The sequence below is a fragment of the Stegostoma tigrinum genome, chromosome 9, assembly GCF_030684315.1.
Source record: "Stegostoma tigrinum isolate sSteTig4 chromosome 9, sSteTig4.hap1, whole genome shotgun sequence".
Lineage (NCBI taxonomy): Eukaryota > Metazoa > Chordata > Chondrichthyes > Orectolobiformes > Stegostomatidae > Stegostoma > Stegostoma tigrinum.
The window spans coordinates 33,451,630-33,476,657 of record NC_081362.1 but is presented as its reverse complement, the minus strand read 5'-3'; the positions used below and the strand labels follow the sequence as shown (position 1 = coordinate 33,476,657).

Genomic DNA, 25,028 nt, shown 5'->3' with positions numbered 1-25,028 from the left:
TCCAAGTGTGGTCTCATCACAAAGCCCCTGTACAGTTACAGCTAAAAAGTCATGTTTCTGTATCTGAATCCTTTTGCAATGAAGGCGAACATACCATTTGCTGCTTGCTGTACTGCATGCTTAGTTTGAGTACAAGGGCACCCAGATCATACCTTTCCCTTAACCTGTTACTGTTTAGATAATTGCCTTCCTGAATTTGTGGTCAAAGTTAAGAAGCTCACATTTATTCATGTTATACTGCATGTACAGTACTTTTGCCCATCATTCAACTCACTGCACTTCTGCATCTTCTTAGTTCATCCTGCCAGTCAGTTTTGTGTTGCCTGCAGACTTGGAGATATTACATTTAGTTTCTCTTATTATGAATAGTTGAGGCCCAAGCGCTGATCCCTGTAGTACTCTACTAGTCACTAGCTGCAGTGCAGTAAAAATAAACCCTTGCTTTTTCCTACTTCTTTCCTGTCTGCTGATCAGTTCTCTCTCTATGCCAATACATCACCCCTAATCCTATGTACTTTAATTGTCCTTACTAATATCTTACATGAGACCTTATCTGAAGCTTTTCAGGTCAATGACTGAGCCGCCGTGCTGCCCCAAAAAAAACTAGCAGAGAACTTGCATTCCCTGACAGGGAATCAAACCTGGGCTGCGGTGGTGATAGTGCTGAATCCTTACCTTGAGACTACCAGGAAAGACAAAGACTATTATTCAGTGATTTACATAGAAAAATAGAAAACAGGGGCAAAAATGGGCAATTCAGCCCTTTTAGGCTGCACTGCTATTGAATATAATCATAGGTAATTGTCCATCTTCATTACTTGAAAACATTGTTTTAGTTGCAGAGAGCTTCCCAGGCTCACTGAGCCCTAAATGGCTGACCCCTTATCAACTCTGCCAGTTACATCCTGTGAATTCTCATCAAGCATGACTTCTCTTTCGTAAATCCATGTTCTGTGTGATCCTGTCTCTGTTTTCCCAGGTGTTCCATTGTTGAATCTTTTATAACAGACTTTAGCTTTGCTCCACTAACAATACCAGGCTGACTGTCTGATTCCCTGCTTTTTTTTTTCTCTGCTTCAATGTTTTTTAAAGCGTAGTGGAGTTATGTTAACTATACCCCAATCCATTACAACTGTTCCACAGTCTGTAGAATCTTGAAAGATGATACCAAAGGATCCACTATTTTTAGAGGCATTCCCATAACTCTGGGATGTTGATTATCAGGCTCTGGGAATTTATCACCCTTAATCCCATCAATTTTCTCTACTAAACTGACTTCCCACAGTGTCCCCCTGTCACTAAACCCTGTGTTCCCCAACGTTTTGGGGATTATATTTATGAAAAGATAACCAAAATGTATGTGTAATTGATCTGCTGCCTTTGTTTCTCCATTATAACTTACATTGTTTCTGATTGTAGGGGACTTACATTTGTCTTCATTGATCTTTCTTTTCATGTTCCTCTGGAAGCTTTTATAATCCATTTTTATGTTCCCCACATGGTTACTCTTGTACTCTAGGTTCACCTTCTTAATCAATCCGTTTGTACTCCTATGAAATCTGAACTGCTCCCAATCTTTGAGTTTGCTGTGATTTTGTCTGCCCTTTCTTTGGATCTAATTCTGCACTTGATTTCCCTTGCTAAAGATGTTCACCATTGCCTATTACCACTGTCATTCCTTTAACTTGCCTAATTTCCCTCAGCCAACTTATCTCATAACATAGATAATGGGAGCTGCAGATGCTGGAGAATCTAAGATAATAAAGTGTGAAGCTGGATGAACACAGCAGGCCAAGCAGCATCTTAGGAGCACAAAAGCTGACGTTTCGGGCCTAGACCCTTCAGAGAGGATGAAGGGTCTAGGCCCGAAACGTCAGCTTTTATGCTCCTGAGATGCTGCTTGGCCTGCTGTGTACTGCAGATCAAGAGGTTCCTGGTTCAAATTGGGTGCCCCCTCAATGAACTTTATATTTCTCACAGTATGTATGGCGATTGCGAAAAAGTACATGTACGATTTTACCAGAAGTTATGTAAAGCTTATCTATGAATGATAAAGTACTTAGTGCTTCACTTCTTCATCATTCACCAATGAGACACTGAACACCTGAATTGGTATAATGTTCTCACAAACACCATTAAAGGACCAGCGTTCACAGGATAATCTCTCTGATGAAGGGTCGAGGCCCGAAATGTCAGCTTTTGTGCTCCTGAGATGCTGCTTGGCCTGCTGTGTTCATCCAGCTTCACACTTTATTACCTTGTCTCATAGCATTGTAGTTTCCTTTTTTTGGATTTAGGACCCTAGTCTCGGAAATAACTGTTGCTCCCCATCTTAATTTAAAAAATTCTATCAGGTTGTTGTTATTTTCTTCCCAAGGAGTTATCTGCAGCTAGACTGCCAATTATTGCTTTCTTATTACACAATACCCAGTCTAGGATGGCCTGTTTTCTGTTTGGTTCTGCAGAACATTGATCCAGAAAACCGTCTGTACGTGCACCAGGAATTCCTGCTTGGTGGTATTGTTGCTGACTTGATTTGCCCTATCTATAAGCAGCTTAATGTTGCCCATAATTCTGTCTGTACCTCTATTGTCTGACCCAACATTACGACTGCAGTTTTGGGGGATCTATACAGATTCAACTATCATTTTCTGCCCCTTGTGATGTTTCTGAGATCTACCCCCAACAGATTCCACTTCACCAAAGCTAATATCCTTCCTCACTACTATATTAATTTAATATTTAACTAGCAATCCTATACCACCTTTTTTCCTTTTTGTCTGTCCCGCCTAAAAATGGAATATCACTGGATATTTAGTTCCCATCCCTGGTCACCCTGCAGCTATGTCTCTGAAATCCCAATTATATTGTAACCATTTAAATCCATTTGCATCAGTAATTTCTACCTTGTCATTGCACACATAAAGACACATGCCTTAAGGCTTGTCCTGTTAGCATTATTAGTATTGTTCACATTATTTTGCTTTGTGCCTGTTTGATTCTTGGTCCTTTAATTCTCTGCCGATCACTTATTTTCCATTTTGTCTCCTGTCTCCATGTATAGGTTATCATCCACCTGTTGTTTTACATAGAGTCCTCTCCAACTGCACTAGTCTGGAGATGTGCAGGCTAGGTGGATCAGCCATTAGAAATGCAGGGTTACTTGGATAGGGGAGGGATGTGGGTCTGAGTGGGATGCTTTTCAGAGGGTCAATGTGGACTTGGTTGGCCAAATGACTTATCTGCGCCTATAGTAGGGATTCTAAGAATGCTCTCCCTAGGCCTTCAGTTCTGACAGGTGCAACCTGTCCTGCATATACTGGTCCCATCTCCTCCAGATCTTAACCTAATGTCCCAAGAATCTGAAATCCATACCGTCACACCACCTTGCTAGCGTTGTGTTAGTCTATTGTGTCCTGCCATTTCTCCTGTGACACTCACAGCAGCCCTGCCTTTTAAGGTCCTACTTAACTTGCTCCCTACCTCCCTATATTCTACTTAATGTTTTTTTTTAATCCATATCATTGGTACTGATGTGTATTATGACTACTGGCATTTTGCCTTCCCACTCCACAATGTCCTGTACCTGCCCCAAGACCTTCACACATGAGCGTCTTGGTAGCCACAGGAGCGTCTGTTTATTCCTGTTTATAATTGAATCCCCTGGTACTCCAGCTTTTCCACATTAGTTCCTCCTCTATCGTGTAGCAGAGTTAATCGTGATGCAACAAATTTGGCTGTTACTACGTTCCTCAGAGACTTCCTGTCCAACAATATCCAAAGCAGTGTATCTTGTTTAGCAGTGCAATAGCCACAAAGGACTCCTGCACTGATGACGAGTCTCATTAATCTGCGTGGTGATCATCAATTCCCTCCCTCCCTGTGCTGTCTTAGCCTATAGACTCACTACCTTTGACACGCTCTCAGCCTTGTGATGCTGCATATTATCTCTGGGTAAAGCTTCAACACTGAAACCTGGATTTCCAGGAGCTGCAGCTGTACGTGAATCCTGCGCATGTTCTGGCCCTGGTGCTGGAATTGCCCACCTTCCGACATAGACCAGAAGGAGTACTCCATAGCTTTGAGCTCACTTTCCATGCTTTGCATTACCAATTGAATTATTCCCTTAGATTGCTCATAAAATGAAATACTAACTACTTTATGTCCCTTCTCTGAACCTAAACTGAAGACCTCACAAAACCACTGGGGAATCCTTATTGCCTTCTCTTTCAAGCTGACAATGAAGTCATGTTGTTTGTGTTAGGTTTATCATTACCCTGAGCATCGTGCTTTTAAATATCTGATTTTATAGTGAAGTTGGTTAAATTGTGAATAATCTAAAGATTTGGTGCTGAAGTTCCCATTTATTTGCTGCTATACTTTTGTCAATAGTATGGGCAGTTATACGTGTGGGATAAAGCATGTTCAGTCATATGTAACTGAAAGACATTAAAGTTGTTTTTAACAGAACTAGCACTGACTGTACAAAAATCCTTTTATTTCACTTGTATCCATCATCCAATTTGCTGTAGGGGTAATGGTATTTGTTACTTAAATTTCTATTACAATATATTACTGACATTTCAGTGCAAATCTGTAACAACCTATTTGAAGAAACATCCTGAATCTCTTGAATCTGGTTTGTTTGTGACTTACTACTTGGAATCATAAATTGGATACCCAGCCCATGCTCCCCCTTTCCTGCTCATGCCTGCATGTGTGCCCCCTCTCCAGGATCATGATCTGTGTGTCAGTAAGTTTGAATGCTACAGGTTCGAAGTAAGTTGAACCTTATTTTTGTGCATCAACACGTGCTGCCATTTTTAAGACAACTTTTTTGTTCTTTTTCTTTAGCACAAAGGCCCGTACATCTGCTTCCATCATCCTGCGTGGAGCAAATGATTTCATGTGTGATGAGATGGAGCGTTCTGTCCATGATGCACTCAGTGTGGTCAAGAGAGTTTTGGAATCCAAGTCGTTAGTACCAGGTGGTGGTGCTGTAGAAGCTGCACTCTCCATCTACTTGGAAAACTATGCAACTAGTTTGGTATGAGTCTGGTTTGGATATTTTATTCACAAGGAATTCCAGATATTTTCTCCTCCCTGATCATTTAAATTATTTTGGCATTATTAACCTAAATTGAAAATTCAGAGCTCCGAAGTTTATTTTGACCAAGCATTAATAATTATGGTAGTGTAAAGATACAACATCTTTACTATCAAATTTGCTGCAAGAAAATCTTAGTTGAATGTGGTGGGGTAGATAGGGAGATATCAAATTGTAGACTGAGATTTGGATGGTTGAGCGGGATAACACTAATCTTTTTAATGTCTGTACTAAGATAATATTTAATCAAATGGGAATTTTTTTACAAGTAGTCTGACTTATGAATAAATTTAGTCATCACTGATCTATTGTGCCCGTTTACTCGTAGTATTGGGTGGGAATTGTCATGAAATGAGTAAGTGTAATTGCGGAATTTTATTGTTCAGGGATCACGTGAGCAGCTTGCAATTGCTGAATTTGCCCGGGCTTTGTTGGTTATTCCAAAGACACTGGCAGTGAATGCAGCTCAGGATTCTACAGATCTGGTTGCTAAGCTCCGTGCGTTCCACAATGAAGCCCAGGTAAACCCAGAACGTAAAAGTCTGAAATGGTAAGTACAGTTTTTTCCCCTTTGGGTGGAAGTATATTTTGTGGTTATTATCCAGAATTCTAGTTAAATTATTGGTGGTTTCTTGGCTTGGCTTATTTTCACCCATTCAAAAGTATTGTTTCCCCAGTATTCTGAGTTTCTGTAGGTAAAGCTCTGTACAAACATAACTCTTACTCCTAATGGTATCCTTCCGCCCTCAAAAGTCTGTTCTATCATTTGATATGATTATGGCTGATCTGATTGGAGCCCCAATATCCACATTCCTATCCAAGATAACAAGGTGTAGAGCTGAATGAACACAGCAGGCCGAGCAGAAAAAGGGTCTTGACCTGAAATGTCAGCTTTCCTGCTCCTCTGCTGCTTGGCCTGCTGTGTTCATTCAGCTCTACACCTTGTTATCTCAGATTCTCCAGAATTGGCAGTTCCCAGTATCTCTTGAACCACATTCCTCTCTACCCTTGATACTCCTAAGTTCCTTGTAAATGAAAAACCTCTATATCTTTGCCCTAAAATATTCAATATCCTTGCTTCTACTGCTACTCTGGGAAGCAGAATTTAACAGATTCTCATCCTCTTGAATGTTTTTAGAAATTTGTACATGGGATATTGGTGTTGTTGGCTGGGTCAGAATTTATTTCTCCATCCATACTGTCCTGGAGGTGTTGGTGATGAGCTGCTGCCTTAAACCTCTACAGTCTTTAGGTCTGCAGAGTCACCTACAAAGCTTTTGGGAAAGATGTCCCAGATTTTGGACATGATGACAATGCAGGAACAATGTAGTTTCAGGTTGAAGTGGTGCCTGACTTGGAGGGAACCTTTCAAGTTGTGTTTCTATGCATTTGCTGTCCTTGACCTTCTCATTGATTGGATAGATGTTATTAGGTTTGAAAGGAACCTTGATGATCTACAGCGATGCATCTAGATGCAGATCCTCACCGGTATTTTTTCCTCGTCTCCTAATTCTAGTCCCTCTCAGAAGGAGAACTGTAGAACCTTTGTGTTTCAATGAGAACACGTCACTCTTCTAAACCCAGGAACAGCCCTTTCCCACCAATTAATCCCCTTCATTGCAGGAATCCGTAATATTAACCTACTCTGGTGTACTTCTGATTTTGTCACTTCCTGAATGAGATGGTCAAAACTATACATAGTACAGTAGATGTCCTCAACTGTAGCAAAATATCCCTACTTCTATATTTCATTCCTCTTTCCTTCCTAACCAGTTTCTGCACTGTGTGCTGAGTTTTTGTGACTTCCAGATCCGTCTATATCTGAGTTCTGCATTTAAGATATCTCTGTCCTTTCTACTAAAGTGGGTAAGTTTCAATTTCCCATATGCTCCATTAGCCAATTCTTTGCCCCCTCATTTCACCATTTGCAGATTCCTTTTGTCCTGATTTATTACTTATCATTGTCATGAGCAAATTTAACAACCATTAAAACCTCCTCACAAGTCATTTGATATGTTTTGTAAAGGTGTGGCCCCTGTATTTTTTTGTATGGCACTCCAGTGGTTACATCTCGCCAACCTCAAAATAACCCATTTCAGCCTACTTCACTTCTTGTTAGCTAATCAAAGCATCTATCCAAGTTAATAGTTTATGTTCTCCCACAGTGGGCATTTATTTTGTTTAGTAACCTTGGTGGTACCTCGTCAAGTGCGTTTTCAAAATTCAAATAAACTACATCAATGGATTACTGAGCTCTTAACAAATCACATACTGTTTCCCATTCACAGAACCACAGTAACTTTGTTTTCATTGATAATGATATGTGGGCTTTGCTGGCTATGGCAAGATTTATTGGCCAGTTAAGAGTCAAACACATTTATGACAATTTGACAGTGGTTACATGATTTTCATTAGCTATCTTTGAGGATAGAATAGAATCCCTACATTGTGGAAACAGGCCATTTGGCTCAACAAGTCCCCTCTGAAAAGTACCCACTCAGACCTATACCCCTACCCTTTCCCTGTAACCCTGAACTTCCCATGTCTAATCCACCTAATTTGCACATCTATGGACATGATGGGCAATTTAACGTGGCCAGTCCACCTAACCTGCATATCGTTGGACTGTGGGTGGGGAAACCGGGGTACCTGGAGGAAATACACATAAACATGGGGACAGTGTGCAGACTCCATGCAGACATCGCGTAAGGGTAGAATCAAACCCGGGTCCCTGGTATTTGTGAGGAAACAATGCTAATCACTGAGGCACTGTGCTGCCCACATTCCACATTTTTAAACGTCATTTTACTGAAAAGTTCCGCTTGATTGCATTGAGAGTTAATAAATGCCCTGCTACATATCATGGTTTTATGATTTAAAACCACCTTCATAGTTTCCAACATTTTTCTTTTGACAACAGTTAGGCTGACTGGTCTGTATTTTCCTGTTTTTCTGCCTCCTTCCTCCTGATTTGGATTTATTTTCCAATCTGCATCCACTCCTGAGACCCTAGGATAAAATTCATCAGGAACTGTAAGCGTTGAAATCTAATTTTTCTCAATTTTCAATTGATTTAGTTTCCTCCCTTCCTTTCATCTCATGACTGAGCAGTATTTTTGTGATATGATTTCAGACTGTGTTGAAGATGCAAAGCATCTGTTTAATTTGTCTGTAATTCCCTTATTTCTATTTTCCAGGCCTATTTTCTAAGAGGACCACTGTTCAGTTTAAGTATTTGACCTGTAGAAATTATTGCTGTTTTGTATTTCTAGCTACCTTTTCTCTTGTACTCTAATGCCCCTCTCATTTTTAATTAATCTTTGCTTTTATTAGTATTCTGGCCAAACGTCAGATGTGTCACTTAATCTCCTTTCTTTCAATTTGATGCCATGTATCAAGTGTTGTAGATAGGGTAAGTGAGGGGGACAAAACCTTGGTGGATAGATTATAATGTGGTGAAATGTGAGCTTAGCAGGAATTAAGCGGAGCTATATGTTATTTAAATGGAGGAAGACCGTAGAAATGTCTTTGGGATTTGGGAGTCTTTGTGCATAAATCACAAAAGGCTAGCATCTGAGTTCAGCACATAATAGGGAAGGTAAATGGAATGTTGGCCTTTATTTCAAAAGGAACGGGGTATAAAAGTAGGGATGTTTTGTTAAAACTATACACTACATACTGTGTACAGTTTTGGACCTCCATCTCTGGAAAGATGTACTGGTATTAGACAGTCCAGAAAAGGTTCACCTGATGGTGGGTGTGAAGAGCAGATTAGGCCTGTGCTGCTTGGAATGTAGAAGAATGAGATACAGCCTTATTAAAACTTACGAGATTCTTAAGACAGTTGACAGTAGATTCAGGGTGGTGGATAAGACTAGGACCAGAGGGCATATTTTCAGATGAAGGGGTTTAAGACTGATGAGGAAGAATTTCTTAAGGTAGTAAATTTGTGAAACTCATTCGTTGTATACAATGTTGAGAAATTTTTAACATTAAGAGAATCGAGTTCTAGGAAGAAGTTGGGGATTATCAGATTAGCCATGATTTCTTTGAATGGTGAAGCAGACTCAGTGGGGGCTGAATGGTCTATTTCTGTCATGTTATCTTATACAGTGCATGCTGAAGACAGACTTTTGCCCCAGAATGTAAGTAAATTGAAAGAAAATTTCTCATTTCATGTATACCAGTACCAGTTTGTAATCTGAGAATAACAGGTGATCTGTCTGCACAGGTCAAGGCAATCCCAAATGTCTGTTCTTCCTTTGAGCTCGGTTCTTGCATGTTGCCACTGTAAATCAAGTGCAAAGTAGCAAACATCATAGCCAAGCTCTGAACTTTTACCAGTTAGGTTGGATCCCAACCACTGCCATGGGCTAAGGCTGAGCAATAGTTGATTGAATTTGATCAAGTCTCTTTGCTTGAATATGTACGTGGTATTTCTAGCCTAGAGGAAACTTATCCATATCTTGTTTTAATTGTAAATGAAAAATGACCTTAAAAGTTGCAGTTCATTTTTGAAACAGTTAAAACATGAGATTCTGGTTTTTGATCCACTAGAATTGGTTGTATATTCATGCTTTGAATTATATGTAATTCAGCTTTATTTTAGTTTAATTGAAGTATTTTGGGCGTTAAAATTGACTAAAAGAATAATAATGAAGATTGCCTGTTTGGACTTCAGATTTTTTTTTTAATGTGTTCATAGGTTGTGGATGTCAGTGGGAGGGCTGGCCTTGGTTGCCCATCCCTAATTGCCCTTAATGGCACTGGACCATTTTGGTTGCGGGGGGGGGGGGGGGGCGCATTTAAGAACCAAAATAATTCTGTCTTGCATTAAATACAGGCTAGAGTTGGTATGGATAAATTGCTGCTACAGAGTGAGTGTGCAGGAATGATGGGCCAAATGGCCTTGTGTGCTCTAACATTTAAACTCTTAAGATCTCCTTGCTGGTTTGCTGCTCTGTGTTCTCTCACTGTTTATTCAATAACCCCAATAGCATAATCAGATTCTTTCTTAATCTAATCACCTAGATTATTTCCTTTCCCCTTGAGGATATCCAGAATTCTCTAATGACTTGTCACCCACCTTTTCGCTTAAACCTTTTCTGAATGTTGTACATCCTCGTGTGTTAAACATGCAGCTCTCACCATCTAACTAAAGACTAATTATTTTACCTCATCCTTAAGTGATTTATAATATACTTTCAGGTAATATCCAACTAAAGTTTGTTTGGGTGTCTTTTAATGGTTGTCATTTGTTCTCTGGTTATGTGGATTGGTTTCCTACCAGTTTGCTTTCTCTTGCTCAGGATTGGTCTCGATTTAGTGAATGGAAAACCGAGGGACAATAAGCAAGCTGGTGTTTTTGAGCCGACCATGGTCAAAACAAAGAGCCTGAAATTCTCAACAGAAGCTGCAATTACCATTCTTCGCATTGATGACCTCATTAAACTTTATCCAGAAGACAAACAAGACAAAGGAAAGAGTTACCATGATGCAGTTCAAAGTGGAGAGCTTGATGGTTGAAGAATTGAAGTTTTAAATGTTACGTTTATAGCTGCAGTATTTGGATTATTATTAGTATTTTTACAGAAAGCAAAATACAAAGTAAATTTTCCCACTTTCTGCTTTCACTTGTTTGTAGCTATACTGAATATTTAATTATTTCTAGTACTTGCATATTCCACTCAGGAAAAATATCACTTCCTTTGAAACTTGAAATTGCTTGCTTAGTACTTTGTTTTCTTCTACTGGATTGACATTCGTGTCTTGAATAAAGCTGTCAAACTTCTTTGTTACTATTTTTGCTTCTCTATCCATCATAACATTTTCAGATAATCGAACTTTGTTCAGTACCATTCATGACTACTCAGATACTGAAGTAATCCATGTCCAAATGCAGCAAAACCTGCGTTAACAAGTGGCAAGTAACATTCACACTGCATGCAACGACTACTTCTAACATTCGTTGGTATTACGATGCTTGATTTCCCACTGTCAATATTCTGAATGTTAGTATTGATCAGAACATGAACTGGATGGGCCATACAAATACTGTGGCTACAGGAGTTGGTCAGAGGCTAGGAATCCTGCAACAAGTAATTAATCTCCTGACTACCTAAAGCTTGTCCACGATTTGCAAAGCACAAGTCAGGAGTGTGATGGTTGCTTGGATAAGTGAGCTCCGAGAACACTGACCTTGACACCATTCAGTACATAAAAACATAGAAAATAGGTACAGGAGTAGCCTGCGTCACCATTCAATGTGATCATGGCTGATTGTGCAATCTCAGCAACCTGTTCCCGATCTTGAATATATCTAATCAACTGGCCTCAGCAGCTTCCTGTGGGAAAGAATTCCACAGCTTCACAACTCTTGGTGAAGAAACTTCCTCCTCATCTCAGTCCTGACCCCTTATTCTTAGACTGTGACCCCTGGTTCTGGACTTCCCCTAACATAGAGAACGTTATTCCTGCATCGAGCCTGTCCAGTCCCATTAGGATTTTGTTTCTATGCGATCTCCCTCATTCTTCTAAATTCGAGCAAGTATACAGTGTGAGGCCACACCTTGAGTATTGTGTGCTGTCTTGGTCTCCTCCTACTCTGAAGAAGGACATTCTTACTGTTGAGGTGATCCAGTGAAGGTTCACCAGACTGATTTCCTGGGCTGGCAGGACTGACATAGTTGGAAAGACTGGATCGGGAATCATGAACAGCATCTAGCTACCATGCACCTCTCATTTCATTATACATGAACAAAGAGGGACACCAATTTGACTGGGACAGCATTGTCATCCAAGGACAAGTCAGGCAATGACACGGGAATTCTTGGAAGCCTGGTACTCAAACTGGAACTCCATCAACAAAGAGCAAAAACTGCAGATGCTGAAGTCAGAGATATAGGATCTAGAGGAACACGGCAGGCCAGGCAGCATTAGAGGAAACAGGAAAGTTGAGGTTTTGGGTTGGGATCATTCAAAACTGGGGAGGGGGAAGGGAGCTCAGAAACAGGAGGAGTGGAGCTGGAGAAGGTGGTGGGATGTGACAAAGTGCAGGTAGGGAGCAGTGGGGGTTTGCCAGTGGGGTGGATAGGTGGAAGAGAAGATGGACAGGTTGTGCCAGGTCAAGGAGGTGGGAATGAAAGGGAGATTTGGACTTGGGCTGAGGCTGGGGTTTGGGAGATTTTAAAGCTAGTGAATTCCATTCTTAGGCCATGGGGCTGTAGGGTCCTGAGGCAGAATATGAGGTGCCGTTCTATTTGTTGCAGGTGGCGTCATTCATGACACTGGAGGAAGCCCAGGATGGACATTTCATCCGGGGGGGGGGGGGGTTAGAATGGTTTGCAACCAGGAAGATGATGTCATTTGTTGCATACAGAGTGCAGATGCTTTGACAGAACAGTCTCCAAATCTCTGGTGTCACTGATGTAGAAGAGGCCACATCAGGAGCAGTGGATGCAGTAGACCAAGTTGACAGATATGTAGGTGAACCCATCTGACGTGGAAGGTTTATTTTGTGCCTTGAATGGAGGTGAGGGGGAGATGTATGGCCCGGTGTAACACTTTCTGTGGTTGCAGTGAAAGGTGCACGGGTTAGTTGGGAGTGTGGAGTGGACCAGGGAATTGCAGAGAGTGCGGTCCCTATGAAATGTAGATAGGGTTGGGGAGAGACGTATATCTTTGGTTGTGGTGTTGGATTGCAGGAGGCGGAGAGTAATACACTGGTTGCGGAGGTTGGTGGGGTGATATGTGAGAACAAGAGGGATTCTGTCCAGTTTTGTTGGGAGGAGGTGATGTCAGGCAGAGGTGCAGGAAATGCAAGAAATGTGTTTCAGGGCATTTTCAATCAATAAAGGGGGAAAGTTACGGCCTTTAAAATAGGAGGACATCTGTTATGTGCTGGAGTGGAATGCCCCATCTTAGGGGTAGACACAGTGGAGGTGGAGAAATTGGGAGTAGGGAATTGCATTTTTGCAGGAATGTAATCAACAAACAGAATTGGGCCCCATATACAAACGTACAGAACAAAACCAGAGATGACACAACTCACCACGACACAGATAGCATAAATTCCAAGCAGAGTGGAACAACAATGTTTCGTCAGAGGCCTCACTGATAATGTTATCTAGGACGGTGATGAAACATCTGAATGAAAACAAGTTAGCTTGGTGATCAAGTCAACAACCTCGCCCACAACCCAGGCGACAAATCTCTACTAAAACCTTAAATACCTACAGGCACCTCTAAAAATTGCCCGACGATGCGAAACCTTCACTAACCGTCTGAGTACTGCCCATGAATAACTTCACTTTCTCCACGAATCCCACAGGAACCAGGTATTGCCCTGCAGCGTGACGTACATACCTCTACTCAACAACCCACAGGCATACAAAATAGCTGAACAGAACGAGCACAGAATACTATGAGTTATGATTAAACATGTCCATAACTGACTCTACAAGTAAGAATGGGAAATATTGTGCCAAAAATCACAGTACCTAAACACTACAGACCAGCAATGGACTACAACCCTAGAACAGGCCATCACCATCAAACAACACAGGAGTAAAAACTAAGAAGAGACACAAGTTCCAGGAGAAACCTACCAAACTGACCCATCACAAAGACTCACAGAAACTGAGAAAGACGTCCTATTATTGGGACTAAACAATAAAACACAAAGATGCAAACAGAACACACTTCATGGCCAAGAGAAGGTAAGAACTGTCGATGCTGGAGTCTGAGATTATATAGTGTAAAGCTGGAGGAACACAGCAGGCCAGGCAGCATCAGAGAAGCAAGAAAGCTGATGTTTTGGGTTGGGACTCATCTTCAGAAATTGGCTGCTCTGGAAACTACATTAAAAGACGACCGATTCACGGATGAAACACAACAAGCCATCCAACAAACTATAATCCCCATGCTAAGCCGAAAGAATGAATGGCACACCCTGAACACATCAGAGGAAGAAAAGCACTAGAAAAACTCTGGAAAGACAAAACATTAAATCCTACCAGGCGACAAAGGGCGCATGACCGTCATTATGAACAAACTGGACTACATTGAGAAAACACAGGCACTGCTCGCAGATACACTTACCAGCAGGTGCCGATAGATCCAACACTGCAGCTAAGTGATAGGATCACTCAGACACTGAAGAGACAGATGTAGGACAGATAAACAAGACAGACTACATGAGAATGAAACCAGAAGGCATGAACACCGCCCACATCTATGGACTTCCTAAAGTACACAAATTAGACATCCCCCTCAGACCCATTGTCTCCCTACCGGGCACACCTTCACACAAAGCGGTCAAGGACCGACAACAGAGACTGAAACTAGTCAATGGATCATCCCACTCCATCCACTCAACCCAAGAATTGCTCAATACCCTCAAGAACATAAAAATCAGCTACAGTCAGAGTATGGTATCCTTTGACATCGCAGCATTATTAATGTCAATTGACACCCCACTATCCAAAGAAACACTGGCCACATTATTAGAGGAAGCAAGAACACAGACTAGCAGCTCCATCAGCAATGACAACATACTCAAACTACTAGACTGTGCCTCAACACACACTTTGTCTTTAATGGTCAAGAATACAAACAGATCAATGGTACATCCATGGGGTCACCCATCTAAGCCTCATTGTAGGCACAGGCAGTCAGCAAAGACTAGAGCACGCGAGCGTCCCCCTCATTCAACCTAAGCTGTGGATCCGGTACATGGATGACACATTTGTCATCATTAAACGCATCAAACTAGAAGAGACTCACCACCTTATCAACAACAGTTACTGGAATTAAGTTCACGAGAGAAGAAGAAAACAACAATCAGCTTCAGCGTCGCGGCACCAGTTGTTGTTGGAAACAGGTGGCGGAGGAGGAGGAGGACGAGGGTGTAGCGCCTGCAGGCCACTGGCGTCGTTTCCACTCCCCCCTCCACCTCCTCTGGATCTCGCTTTGCGTCATTGGTTTCTCACCCAGAATGGCACCAGGCATTGTGTGACCTGAAGCACCTTCGGTCTTTATCCCTCTGAATGGTTTGGGAGACTTGGGCAGCAGCGACAGCAGCATGGACAGAATGACGGTCAATGCCTGAGACTCCACCTGCTAAAGCGAGGCCTGGACTGTGGTGAGGAGCGGGATGACGTGGTGGCGAAGCGGTTGAAGATTGAAGGCCATGAGGCCATGGAGCAGCTGAAGATCCTGGCCCTGCTGAAATGCAAGGACATGGCCAGCCCCGAGATGCCTCAGGACCTGGTGGTCAAACCAGAGCACCAGAAGGTGGGCGAGGAGAAGCTGAACGGCAGTCTGAAGCCCCACCTGGAAATCCGCACTGTGGGCAAAGCGGGCAAGGAGAACATGGGGGATGAGCCGATCGACAAAAAAAAAGGGCAGCACGGTGGCTCAGTGGTTAGCACTGTAGCCTCACAGTGCCAGGGACCCGGGTTCAATTCCAGCCTCGGGTAACCGTCTGTGCGGAGTTTATACATTCTCCCCATGTCTGCATGGGTTTCCTCCAGGTGCTCCGATTTCCTCCCACAGTCAAAGATGTGCAGGCTAGGTGGATCGGCCATGCTAAATTGCCCGTAGTGTTCAGGGTTGTGTGGGTTATAGGGGGATGGGTGTGGGTGGGATGCTCCAAGGGGCGGTGTGGACTTGTTGGCTAAAGGGCCTGTTTCCACACTGTAGGGAATCATCATCATTCTGGTTCTGAGCATCAGAGTTGAACATATAACCAACGGGGAATTCCAAACCTTGGTAATACAGGAAAGCAACCCACACAGATCACAAGACACCTATAGCTAGCCATACAGCAATGTCCAGAGAGAAAGAGCAGGGCAAGATACCATGCAACATGTGCAACCGGAGGGCATCATGCAAAGATAAATCTGGTGATAACTGGCTTCCATGCGAGATTTTCTGAGGTGAGATTAAACTATCGTTGTAATTAATTTCTAAGTGCAGTTTATAACTGAAAAGGGGAAATATTCTTGGATAATCACAAATGTGTGCATTAAAAATTGAGTAGAACTACATTGCTTCATCGGCGGCCGCAATGATGATGTTACCTAGCATGGTGACAAAAACCTCTGAACTACAACCAGCCAGCTTGGCGAGCAAGTCAACAACCTCACCCAGAACCCAACCTTCAAATCTTTGCAAGAACCTTAAGTAAGCCTCCCTTTTCCTCTTTGTCCTATCCTGTGTATCCCATGATATCCAGGGTACACTGGATTTGTTTTCCCAACCTCTATCTTTATTGGAACATATTGACCTTGTACATTCTATATTTTCTTTTTGAGTGCATCCCACTGCTGTGACACAGATTTACCTTAAAGTCTATTACACTCTGGCAAAATCACATGTAATCCACCCCCTGTCCCACCACCACCGCCCCCCCTCCAACTTCAGAATGCCCTGCAGCCATTCAGTAATACCCCTCATCGTGACACTACAAGGTAACACTATCATCCTGGAGTCCATTTTGCAGCTGCAGAAAGGCCCATATGTTGCCCTTACAACTGAATCCCGTATGAGTGTAGCCCTGATGTTTTTCTTCCTCCCATCCTATGCAGCTGACCCACACATCATGCCATGTATTTGGCTCCCATTGCTTTCTGTTATCTTCTGATACTGTTATCTTCCCAAAAGTACACATCAGATCTTTAAGATAGATGGACAGCTATAGGGGTCTCCTGCATGATCTCCCATCCTGCACTCTGCCTGGTGGTCACCCATGCCCTTTCTGCCTGTTCAGAGTTCACCTGCAGCATTCACCTCACTGAATGCTATCCATGACATGCTCAGTTAAATAGTTGGACATGTTACCTGGACACAGGGTCACTAGGGCCAACTGAAGAATCACACAGTCATACAGTACAGGAGATGCCCTTTGACCAATTGTGTCTATTCTGCTAAAAACTATGTTATATCTATACTAGCTCCACTTTACAGCACCACAGAATACTGACATTATGACATTTCAATTGCTTATCCATGTACTTCCTAAACGTTGCGAGGTTACCTACTTCTACCACCCTCCCAGGTAGTACTTCCACCCTCTGGGTGAAATAATCAAGCCCTTTTAACCTCCTTCCTTTCATCTTAAAAGTGTGCCCTCTTCTAATTAATCTTTCAACTAAGAGGAACAGCTATTTTCTATTCATTGTGTACATGCTGTTCATAATCCTGTGTACCTCTATTAGGCCCACATCAATCTACTCTGCTCCAAAACAAAACACGCTTACCCAACCTCTCTTTATAGATAAAGCACTCCATCCCAGGCAATGTTCTGGTGAATCTCCTCTGCACTCACTCCAGTGCAGTCACGTCTTTCCTATAGTGCAGTGGCCAGAACTACACATAGTGCTTCAGCTGTGACCTAACCAAAGTTTTATACAGCTCCAACATAACCTCCCTGTTCTTATAATCTATGCCTTGAACAATGTAACCAAAGTCCTGTATACCTTCTTAACTGCTTTATTAACATATCTTGTCACCTTCGGGGATTTGTGGACAAGCACCCCAAGGTTCCACTATTCCTGTGAGATTCCTTGTGTCCTCCTGTGCACTGAGTACTCCCTTGACTTGTTACGTTTTTCAAAGTGCATCTTCTCACACTTATCAGGGTTAAGTTCCTACTGCCACTGACCTTCCCATACGACAAATCTGTTTATGTCTTCCTGTATCCTAAGACACTTCTCTTCACTGTCAACCACCCGGCCAATCTGTGTCATCATTACCTCCTACCCCACACTTTCTTACCTATATTATTTATATCACCACTGATCCCTGTGGTACACCACTGGACACCAGCATCAAGTCACACAAACAGCCTTCCATGACTGTCCTGTGTCTTGGGTTGTTAAACCAGTTTTGGGGGATCCAAGTTGCTAAGTTACTCTGGATTCCATTTGCTTTTAACAACTTTATTAGTCTGTCATATGGGACCTTGTCAAAGCCTTGCTGAAATCTTTATAAATCACATCAACAACACTACTGTCATCTACATACTTGGTCACCTCCCGAAAAGTACAACCAGATTTGTTAGACATTACCTTCCATTACAAAGCAATGCTATCTCTGATTGAACCTTGCTTGTCTAAATAGGATTAATTCACTCCTTCAGAAGTTTCTTCAACCGACTCTCTCTCTCTTCACTCATCTGTAATTCCTTGGTTTATCTCTAGAACACTTCTTGAAAAGTGTAATCATATTAACTGTCCTCTAATTCTCTGAAAGCCCCCTGCAGCTAGACAGGAAATAAAAGTTTGGGTCAGGGCACTTGTGATTTCCTTTCTCATTTTTCACAACAGCTTGGGATACAACTCATCTAGATCTAAGTATTTATCCACCTCTAATACCACCTCACTCCCTATATATCTGTGTATTTGCTGTTCTGACAGAGTTATTCATTTTCTTGACATCAACTATTAAGAACATGCCAGCATTTTGTAGAGGTTTGCGGATGGTTTGATGTTCTCTCCAAAGTTTCTTTCCTGCTGAGTTGTTCATTTTCTTCAGATCTGCTGTTGTTTTAAGAATGTGCCAACATTTTGAAGAGAATTGCTGAAAGTTTTGATTTCCTGTTGCAAAGTTGTTTTTCCATGTTAGAATCCTCACTGATATTTCATTATTTTTGCTTTTATTTTTCTTTCAATTTTAGTTTGGAGTTGTGAACTTGGCATTGTGGGCTGAAGATCACTTTTTGGATTTTAGGAAACAGTTTGCAATAAAAGGAAAAGAACAAACCAAACTAAATTAATTCCCAGTTACTGGCCTGGGAACTTCTGCTATCTGGTTAAATGCAGTGCTGTTCCTAGGGTCGTTATGTCGACAGGAACCCTTTTGTTTGTTTATGAGGCCAGGCGTGGAGGTTACTTTCAGGCTGATTCGCTATCACTCGGTTTCCTGTAGACACAACACAGGATCAGCACTGTGTCTAAACAGACAGCAGAACTTCCCAGGTCAGTACCTGGGAATTAGTTCTGGCAAATTTAGGAGAAACCCTATATTTAAGCAAATGGCAGATGTTGTGTTTATGGAGCTTTTGGAGAGGCCTACGTTTGGTGCCTCTGGACTGAGTTATTTTTAAACAGAGGATTGAAAGTTGTCTGCTGGATTATTTGAGAAAGAATCATGTTTGCTCAGCATGCAGTAAATTTTATTTAAGATTTATATGTTTAATTTTTCTAAAATGTTTACATGCTTAATATTAATTCTTTAGGTAAGGAAGGTAGTTTATTGTATATATTGCTATTGAAAGCTGCTTCTTTTCAGGCTTAATGTGATTGAGTAATAAGGCAGGCAAGTGAGTGAATTGATAGTAGGGGAACACTTTGGGTCGAGTAATCTCAATTCTGTTAGTTTTAAAGTATTTATGGAAAAGGATAAGCTTTCCATAAAAGTTAAAGTTTTTACTTGAAACAAGGCAAATTTTAATGGTAAAGATAACAAGGTGTACAGCTGGATGAATACAGCAGGCCAAGCAACACCAGAGGAGCAGGAAGGCTGACATTTCAGGCCTAGACTCTTTTTCAGAAATTTTAATGGTATGCAACAAGAACTTTCAAGTTGATTGGAGTAAACTGTTTGCAGGTAAAGGGGCGTCTGATAAGTGTGATGCTTTCATAAGTGTGATAATGAGAGTTCAGTGTCTTTGTTTCAGAAGGATCCCTGGCAGAAATATTTGTATAATCTGAAACTACGGGTGAGGTACTGGATGACTAGAGCTAATGTTGAAGGGATGTAAAGAGAAGCCTGGGAACTATATACCCATGAGTCTGACTTCAGTGGCGGGTACGCAGTTGGAGATGATTCTGAAAGATAGGATTTACGTGCATTTGGAGAAGTAAGGAATGATTAGAGATAGTGAGCATGGTTTTATGCAAGGGTTTTATTGTGTCTTACAAACTTGATTGAGTTTTTTTGAGGAAACAACCAGGAAGATTGATGAAGGCAGAGCAGTAAACATTGTTTACTTTGAATTTAGTAAAGTTTTTGACAAGGTTCCGCACAGTGGACTAATTAATAAAGTTAGATCACATGGGATTCAGGGTAAGCTTGCAAATTAGATCAAAATTGGCTTAATGGCAGGCGACGGAGAGGAATGTTTTTCTGACTGAAGGCCTGTCACCGGCAGTGTTCTACAGGGATTGGTGCTGGGTCCGCTTTTGTCTATTATTTATATGAATGATTTAGAAAAGAATGTAGGAGGCGTGGCTAGTAAGTTTATGGAATGATATAAAAATCAGTGTTATTTTGGACATTGAAGAAGGTTTTCTGGGATCTTGATCAAACAGACTGAGGAGTGGCACATAGGAGTTTAATTTGGATGTACGGTATTACATTTTGACAAAACAGAACAGGACTTACTTAAAGAATGTCCTTTGGGCAGTTTTATAGAACAGAGAGACCTAGAGGTTCAGGTACATAGTTCTTTGAAGTTTGCATCACTTGTAGGCAGGGTGGTTAAGAAGACATTTTGCATGCTTGGCTTCATTGCTCAGACCTCTGAGTATTAGCATTTAGACATAATGTTGAGGTTGTTCAGGATGTTGGTGATGCCTCTTCTGGAGTACTCTGTCCAGTTCTGGTTACCCTATTATAGGAGGATATTATTGAGGTGGAGAGGGTTCTGAAAAGATTTACCAGGATGTTGCTGGGAATGAAGGGTTTGACTTATAAAAGTAGGCTGGATAGGTTGATACTCCTTTAACCAGAGCACAGGAGGTTGAGGGATAACCTTATGAAGGTTTACAAAATCACAAGGGCATAGATAAGGTAAATGACAGATGTCTTTTCCCTAGCGTGAGGGATTTAAAGACTAGGGGCATATTTTTAAGATGAGAGGAGAAAAATTTTAAAAAGACACGAGGGGTAACTTTTCACACAGAGAGGCGTTCGTGTGTGGAATGAATTTCCAGGGGAAATTGTGGATGTCAATAAGTATATGAATAAGAAATGCTTGGAGATAGGTGGGACTAGTTTATTTTGGGATTATAGTTGGCATGGTCTATTGCCATGCTGTATGACTCTAAAAGATGGTTCATCTATTTTGGGAGGAATGAGTGTTGGAGGGTGTTTTTTGAACTGCTGGGAGAAGTTTTGGAAGATCCCCGGCAAGCAGAAAGCTGAGTTAGAAGTATTACTAGCTTTACTGGAGTGAAATGAACCTTGACTGGTGGCTCAAGAAAAAGGAACCAAGTTGACCACATCTGTATCTGTGAAACAATGCGTCATGAAAACCATTTAGGTGATCTGGCCAGTTTCTTTTATTTTCTGTTAATTATCCCTTAACTGTGAATTTGGATCAATCCTAATGTGAATCTAAAACATTATTAATGTGAATCTGACTCTGTCTGAAACTGAATCGGAGTCCAAGTAAACTCAAAGAATTATGACTGTGAATCTGATTTAGCGTGAATGTAGAATGTGAATCAATCTGAATTTATGTCTATACGCAACTGAATGTCACTGAATCATTGGGGGTGTGAATCATTTTAAATGCCAATCTAGAGTCTTAATCAGAATTTGAATCACGAATGTGCATCTGCATCATAATTGAGAATCTAAAAATTTGAAATAATGTAAGTCAACATGATTTGAATCTGAATCCATCTTTGTGTGATCTTCTTAATGAGTGACAGTCACGTAATGTATAGCTGAATAAATCAGGATATGAATAAATAATCTAAATGTGAATTTGTATCATTGTGAAAATGAGTCTTTGTAAAGTTGAATCAATAATCTTCATGTGAAATAGACTTAGAATCAAAGGCAGTTTTGTTCACAATTGCTAAGATTCAGGTTACCATTCACAATGCTTGAAACTCACACCTACAATCCTTCAGTCAGTCCGTGCTCGGGCTCACTGCTTTTTCTGGAAAGTGTGTGCTTCCTTTGGATTTAATACCACCTCTAATTTCTTTCGTAAGCAACATTTTATCCACCATACAGGAATAAATAATTGTTGTAATCGATGTAAATGTTCCTTAAATGAGCCATTGTCTATCAACAGTCAACTCTTTTAGAAAGGTTCCTTAATTCATCACTGCTCACTCGCACTTCACAGCCTCGAAGTTCCTTGCATTTAGACTTGGTACTCTAGTTTTAGATTCAACTTCTTTAATCTCCATCTCAATGAATTTATTGGTTCTTCTTCTTCTTCAATGGATCCTGTACTAGTCCAAGACAACTTGTCCAACCGTATATAAAACACAAGTGCAGTTTAACCCTTATTATATGGGTCTCTAATGACCTGTTTAATGTCTTCCCTTACATCTCTGCTACTGTTTGGGGCCTATTTACAGCACCCACTGATGTATTCTTTCCCTTCATGTTTATGTCCATCCACGCACATTCCACAACATGATTTTCCAAATCAATATCCTTCCTTACTATTGCATTGATTTCATCCTTTACTAACAATACTACCCATATCTCATTTTCAAATTTGTCTGTCCTTCTAAGTATTGAATGTCCATGGATACACAGTTCCCATCTTTGGTAGCCTTGCAACCTCCATTATCGCAACTATATCATAACTATTTATAGCTATTTGAGTTGTTAATTCCATTACAATCTGACTCTGAGACACAGACTGTCTACAGTGGACACCTTAGGACACTGCAGCAGTACCACTAATGCTGCACAGGATCTTGTGAACCCACTGGGAAGAAAGATGCACCAACACAAACATCCTCCACTAGGCCAACATCCCCAGCATCAATGTGCTGACCACCCTTGACTGGCTACGATAGGCTGGGCACATCATCCACACGACTGACCTGAGATTCCCCAAGTAGGTGCTCTATAGCCAGCTTCAAAAAGGGCAGACTAGCCCCGGATGGACAGAGGGAGGCCTTACTGGTGAAAAGTGGCATTCCCACAGACATTTGGAATCACTGAACCAAGACTGTCCAAAGCGGAGGAGGAGCATCCACGAAGGGGTCACACAATACAGAACAGTACAATATCCTTTTATTGTCATATGTACTCCATTGTAGGAGTACAGTGAAAACCTTTGCAATGTCTGCCTTCTTGTGGTGACATCTTAGGTACAATTCTTTGATACAGGAAAGGAATAGAAGTAGTTTCTAAGGTTTTTGAGTAGATTTGTAGCTCAGTTTGTGGATGTTGTGGTTGGTTGGTTCACTGAGCTGGTTCGTTGTTCTGCGGACATTTCATTACCCTGCTAGGTAAGAAGTAGTTGCTTAATTACAGAGTTGAAAGTAAGTTAAAAATAAGAAAATATTAAAAGGGGATAACATTACAGTGTTCCAAGGTAATTTCTAATGTAAGGATTGTCCCCTCGCACTGGTCTCTATCCAGGATTCACTGCCTGCGCCCCATGTGCTGCTGTGAGGCTTCTTCCCCACACTGCTCCAGAGTCGCAGCCCATATGCTGCTCCAGGGCTCGCTGCTCATGGTGCTCGGACGCTCACGGGGCATGCCTGCAGCTCCAGAGCACAAGGTCATGTTGCCCATGCTGGCACCTCAAAACCTGCTGTTGGTAAAAAGCAGAAGCCATGCAAAAACCACGAAATAAGCCTGCCGCCAAGCTGATGCTCCACCCAACTCTGCCTGCAAACACCTACTGTCCCAAGTGTAACAGAGCCTGTGGCAGCTGCATTGTTCCGTAGAGCCTCCCACATATCAATTCCAAGAAGAATTAGAACTGAAATGTGTGAAGGGATGATTTCAGTAAACCCATTCAAGGAACTCTGCATAAAATTACAGAAACACAAATATCACTACATAAATATTTGAAAAATATGAAGAGAAATAGGATTTGAATAGCTAACTCCCATTGAAGAGGCATACTAGAACCAACAGTTATGTGCTACTGATTTTCGCTTTCATTGGCATGGTTAATTATAGGCTATTATTTTCAATTACCAGAACCAAGCATACCAAGCATCATTCAAAGGAAAATATAACTAAGACTCAAGCTGAGAGTGGAAGAGAGTCATCTTCATCTGCGAGGGCTGCCAATGAATTAAATGAACGTGAATCATCTACACATTATGACACAATGCGTTGAGACTAGTCTTTCTAACCTTGTTGATCACCTTAGCTTTATTTTGCACTACAGTCTCATTTGTTTCCTGCCCTTTTCTTTCCAGACACTGACTTCTTTTTTCATTTCTATCCTTGTTTCTCCCTCTGTTTCCATATTTAGGTTTCCAACCCTCTTCCATTGTAGTTTTAACCCCCCTACCAGTCTGGCAGGGTAAAATTATGCGACTCAGCAATGAGTTTGCCGTGCATAGGTTTGATAGCATAACAATTATCGTTCACATGCCATTGTGTCACATGTTGACAATGTGCACAAAATTGTCAGTGGCCAGAACTACATGAAGGACAGAAATACTTGGTATGAAGTTAGGTTATTAACAACCAAATGATTGTTCAGTGTCTGGCCTCCTGTGAAGTTTGCAGGAAGAAGGGACGTGTTGTAAAGCTGCAATCTTGTGTGTGTGGAGTTGTGCCGCTTGATCATTTGGCAAAGAGCAACTAAGTGCTTATAGTGAGAGATGCTCTGGCAGACTCCTCTGAGCTGAAGTTTAAGACAGTTCAGGACAGCAATGCAATTGGTTTTGAGTTCACAAAGTTTCTTCATACTTGACTAGCAGTGTATTAGCCACAAATCAACAGTCTATTAGCCCACAATAAAAATCGGCAGCGAACGGGAGTACTCAGTGGTCAAAGTTCACATATCTGTCCCAGCATTCCTGATGATAACCATGCCATTCCCATACAAGACCCAAAACCACTTCCACTCTTGCAGTACCAAGATGGCAGGGAAGGTGGACTTCTGGTGGTGCCAAGATGGGGAAGAAGCACTTCTGTGCTTGGTACTGCTCCTGACTACTGTGCTTTTGTGTTGGCATGGAAAGCACCAATC

At 41.5% G+C, this 25,028-nt stretch overlaps 1 protein-coding gene across 2 annotated transcripts in view; it reads left to right on the top strand.

Moving 5' to 3' along the window:
• Positions 1-10,898, top strand: part of tcp1 (t-complex 1) — a 65,600-nt gene extending 54,702 nt beyond the window's left edge. For both annotated transcript variants that reach the window (XM_059648474.1, XM_059648473.1), the window contains 3 exons: positions 4,855-5,047; positions 5,494-5,657; positions 10,417-10,898. In XM_059648474.1, coding sequence (XP_059504457.1) covers positions 4,855-5,047; positions 5,494-5,657; positions 10,417-10,633 — 574 coding nt within the window. In that variant the 3' untranslated portion in view covers positions 10,634-10,898. The remainder of the gene's footprint in view (positions 1-4,854; positions 5,048-5,493; positions 5,658-10,416) is intronic.
• The last annotated feature ends 14,130 nt before the right edge of the window (positions 10,899-25,028 follow it).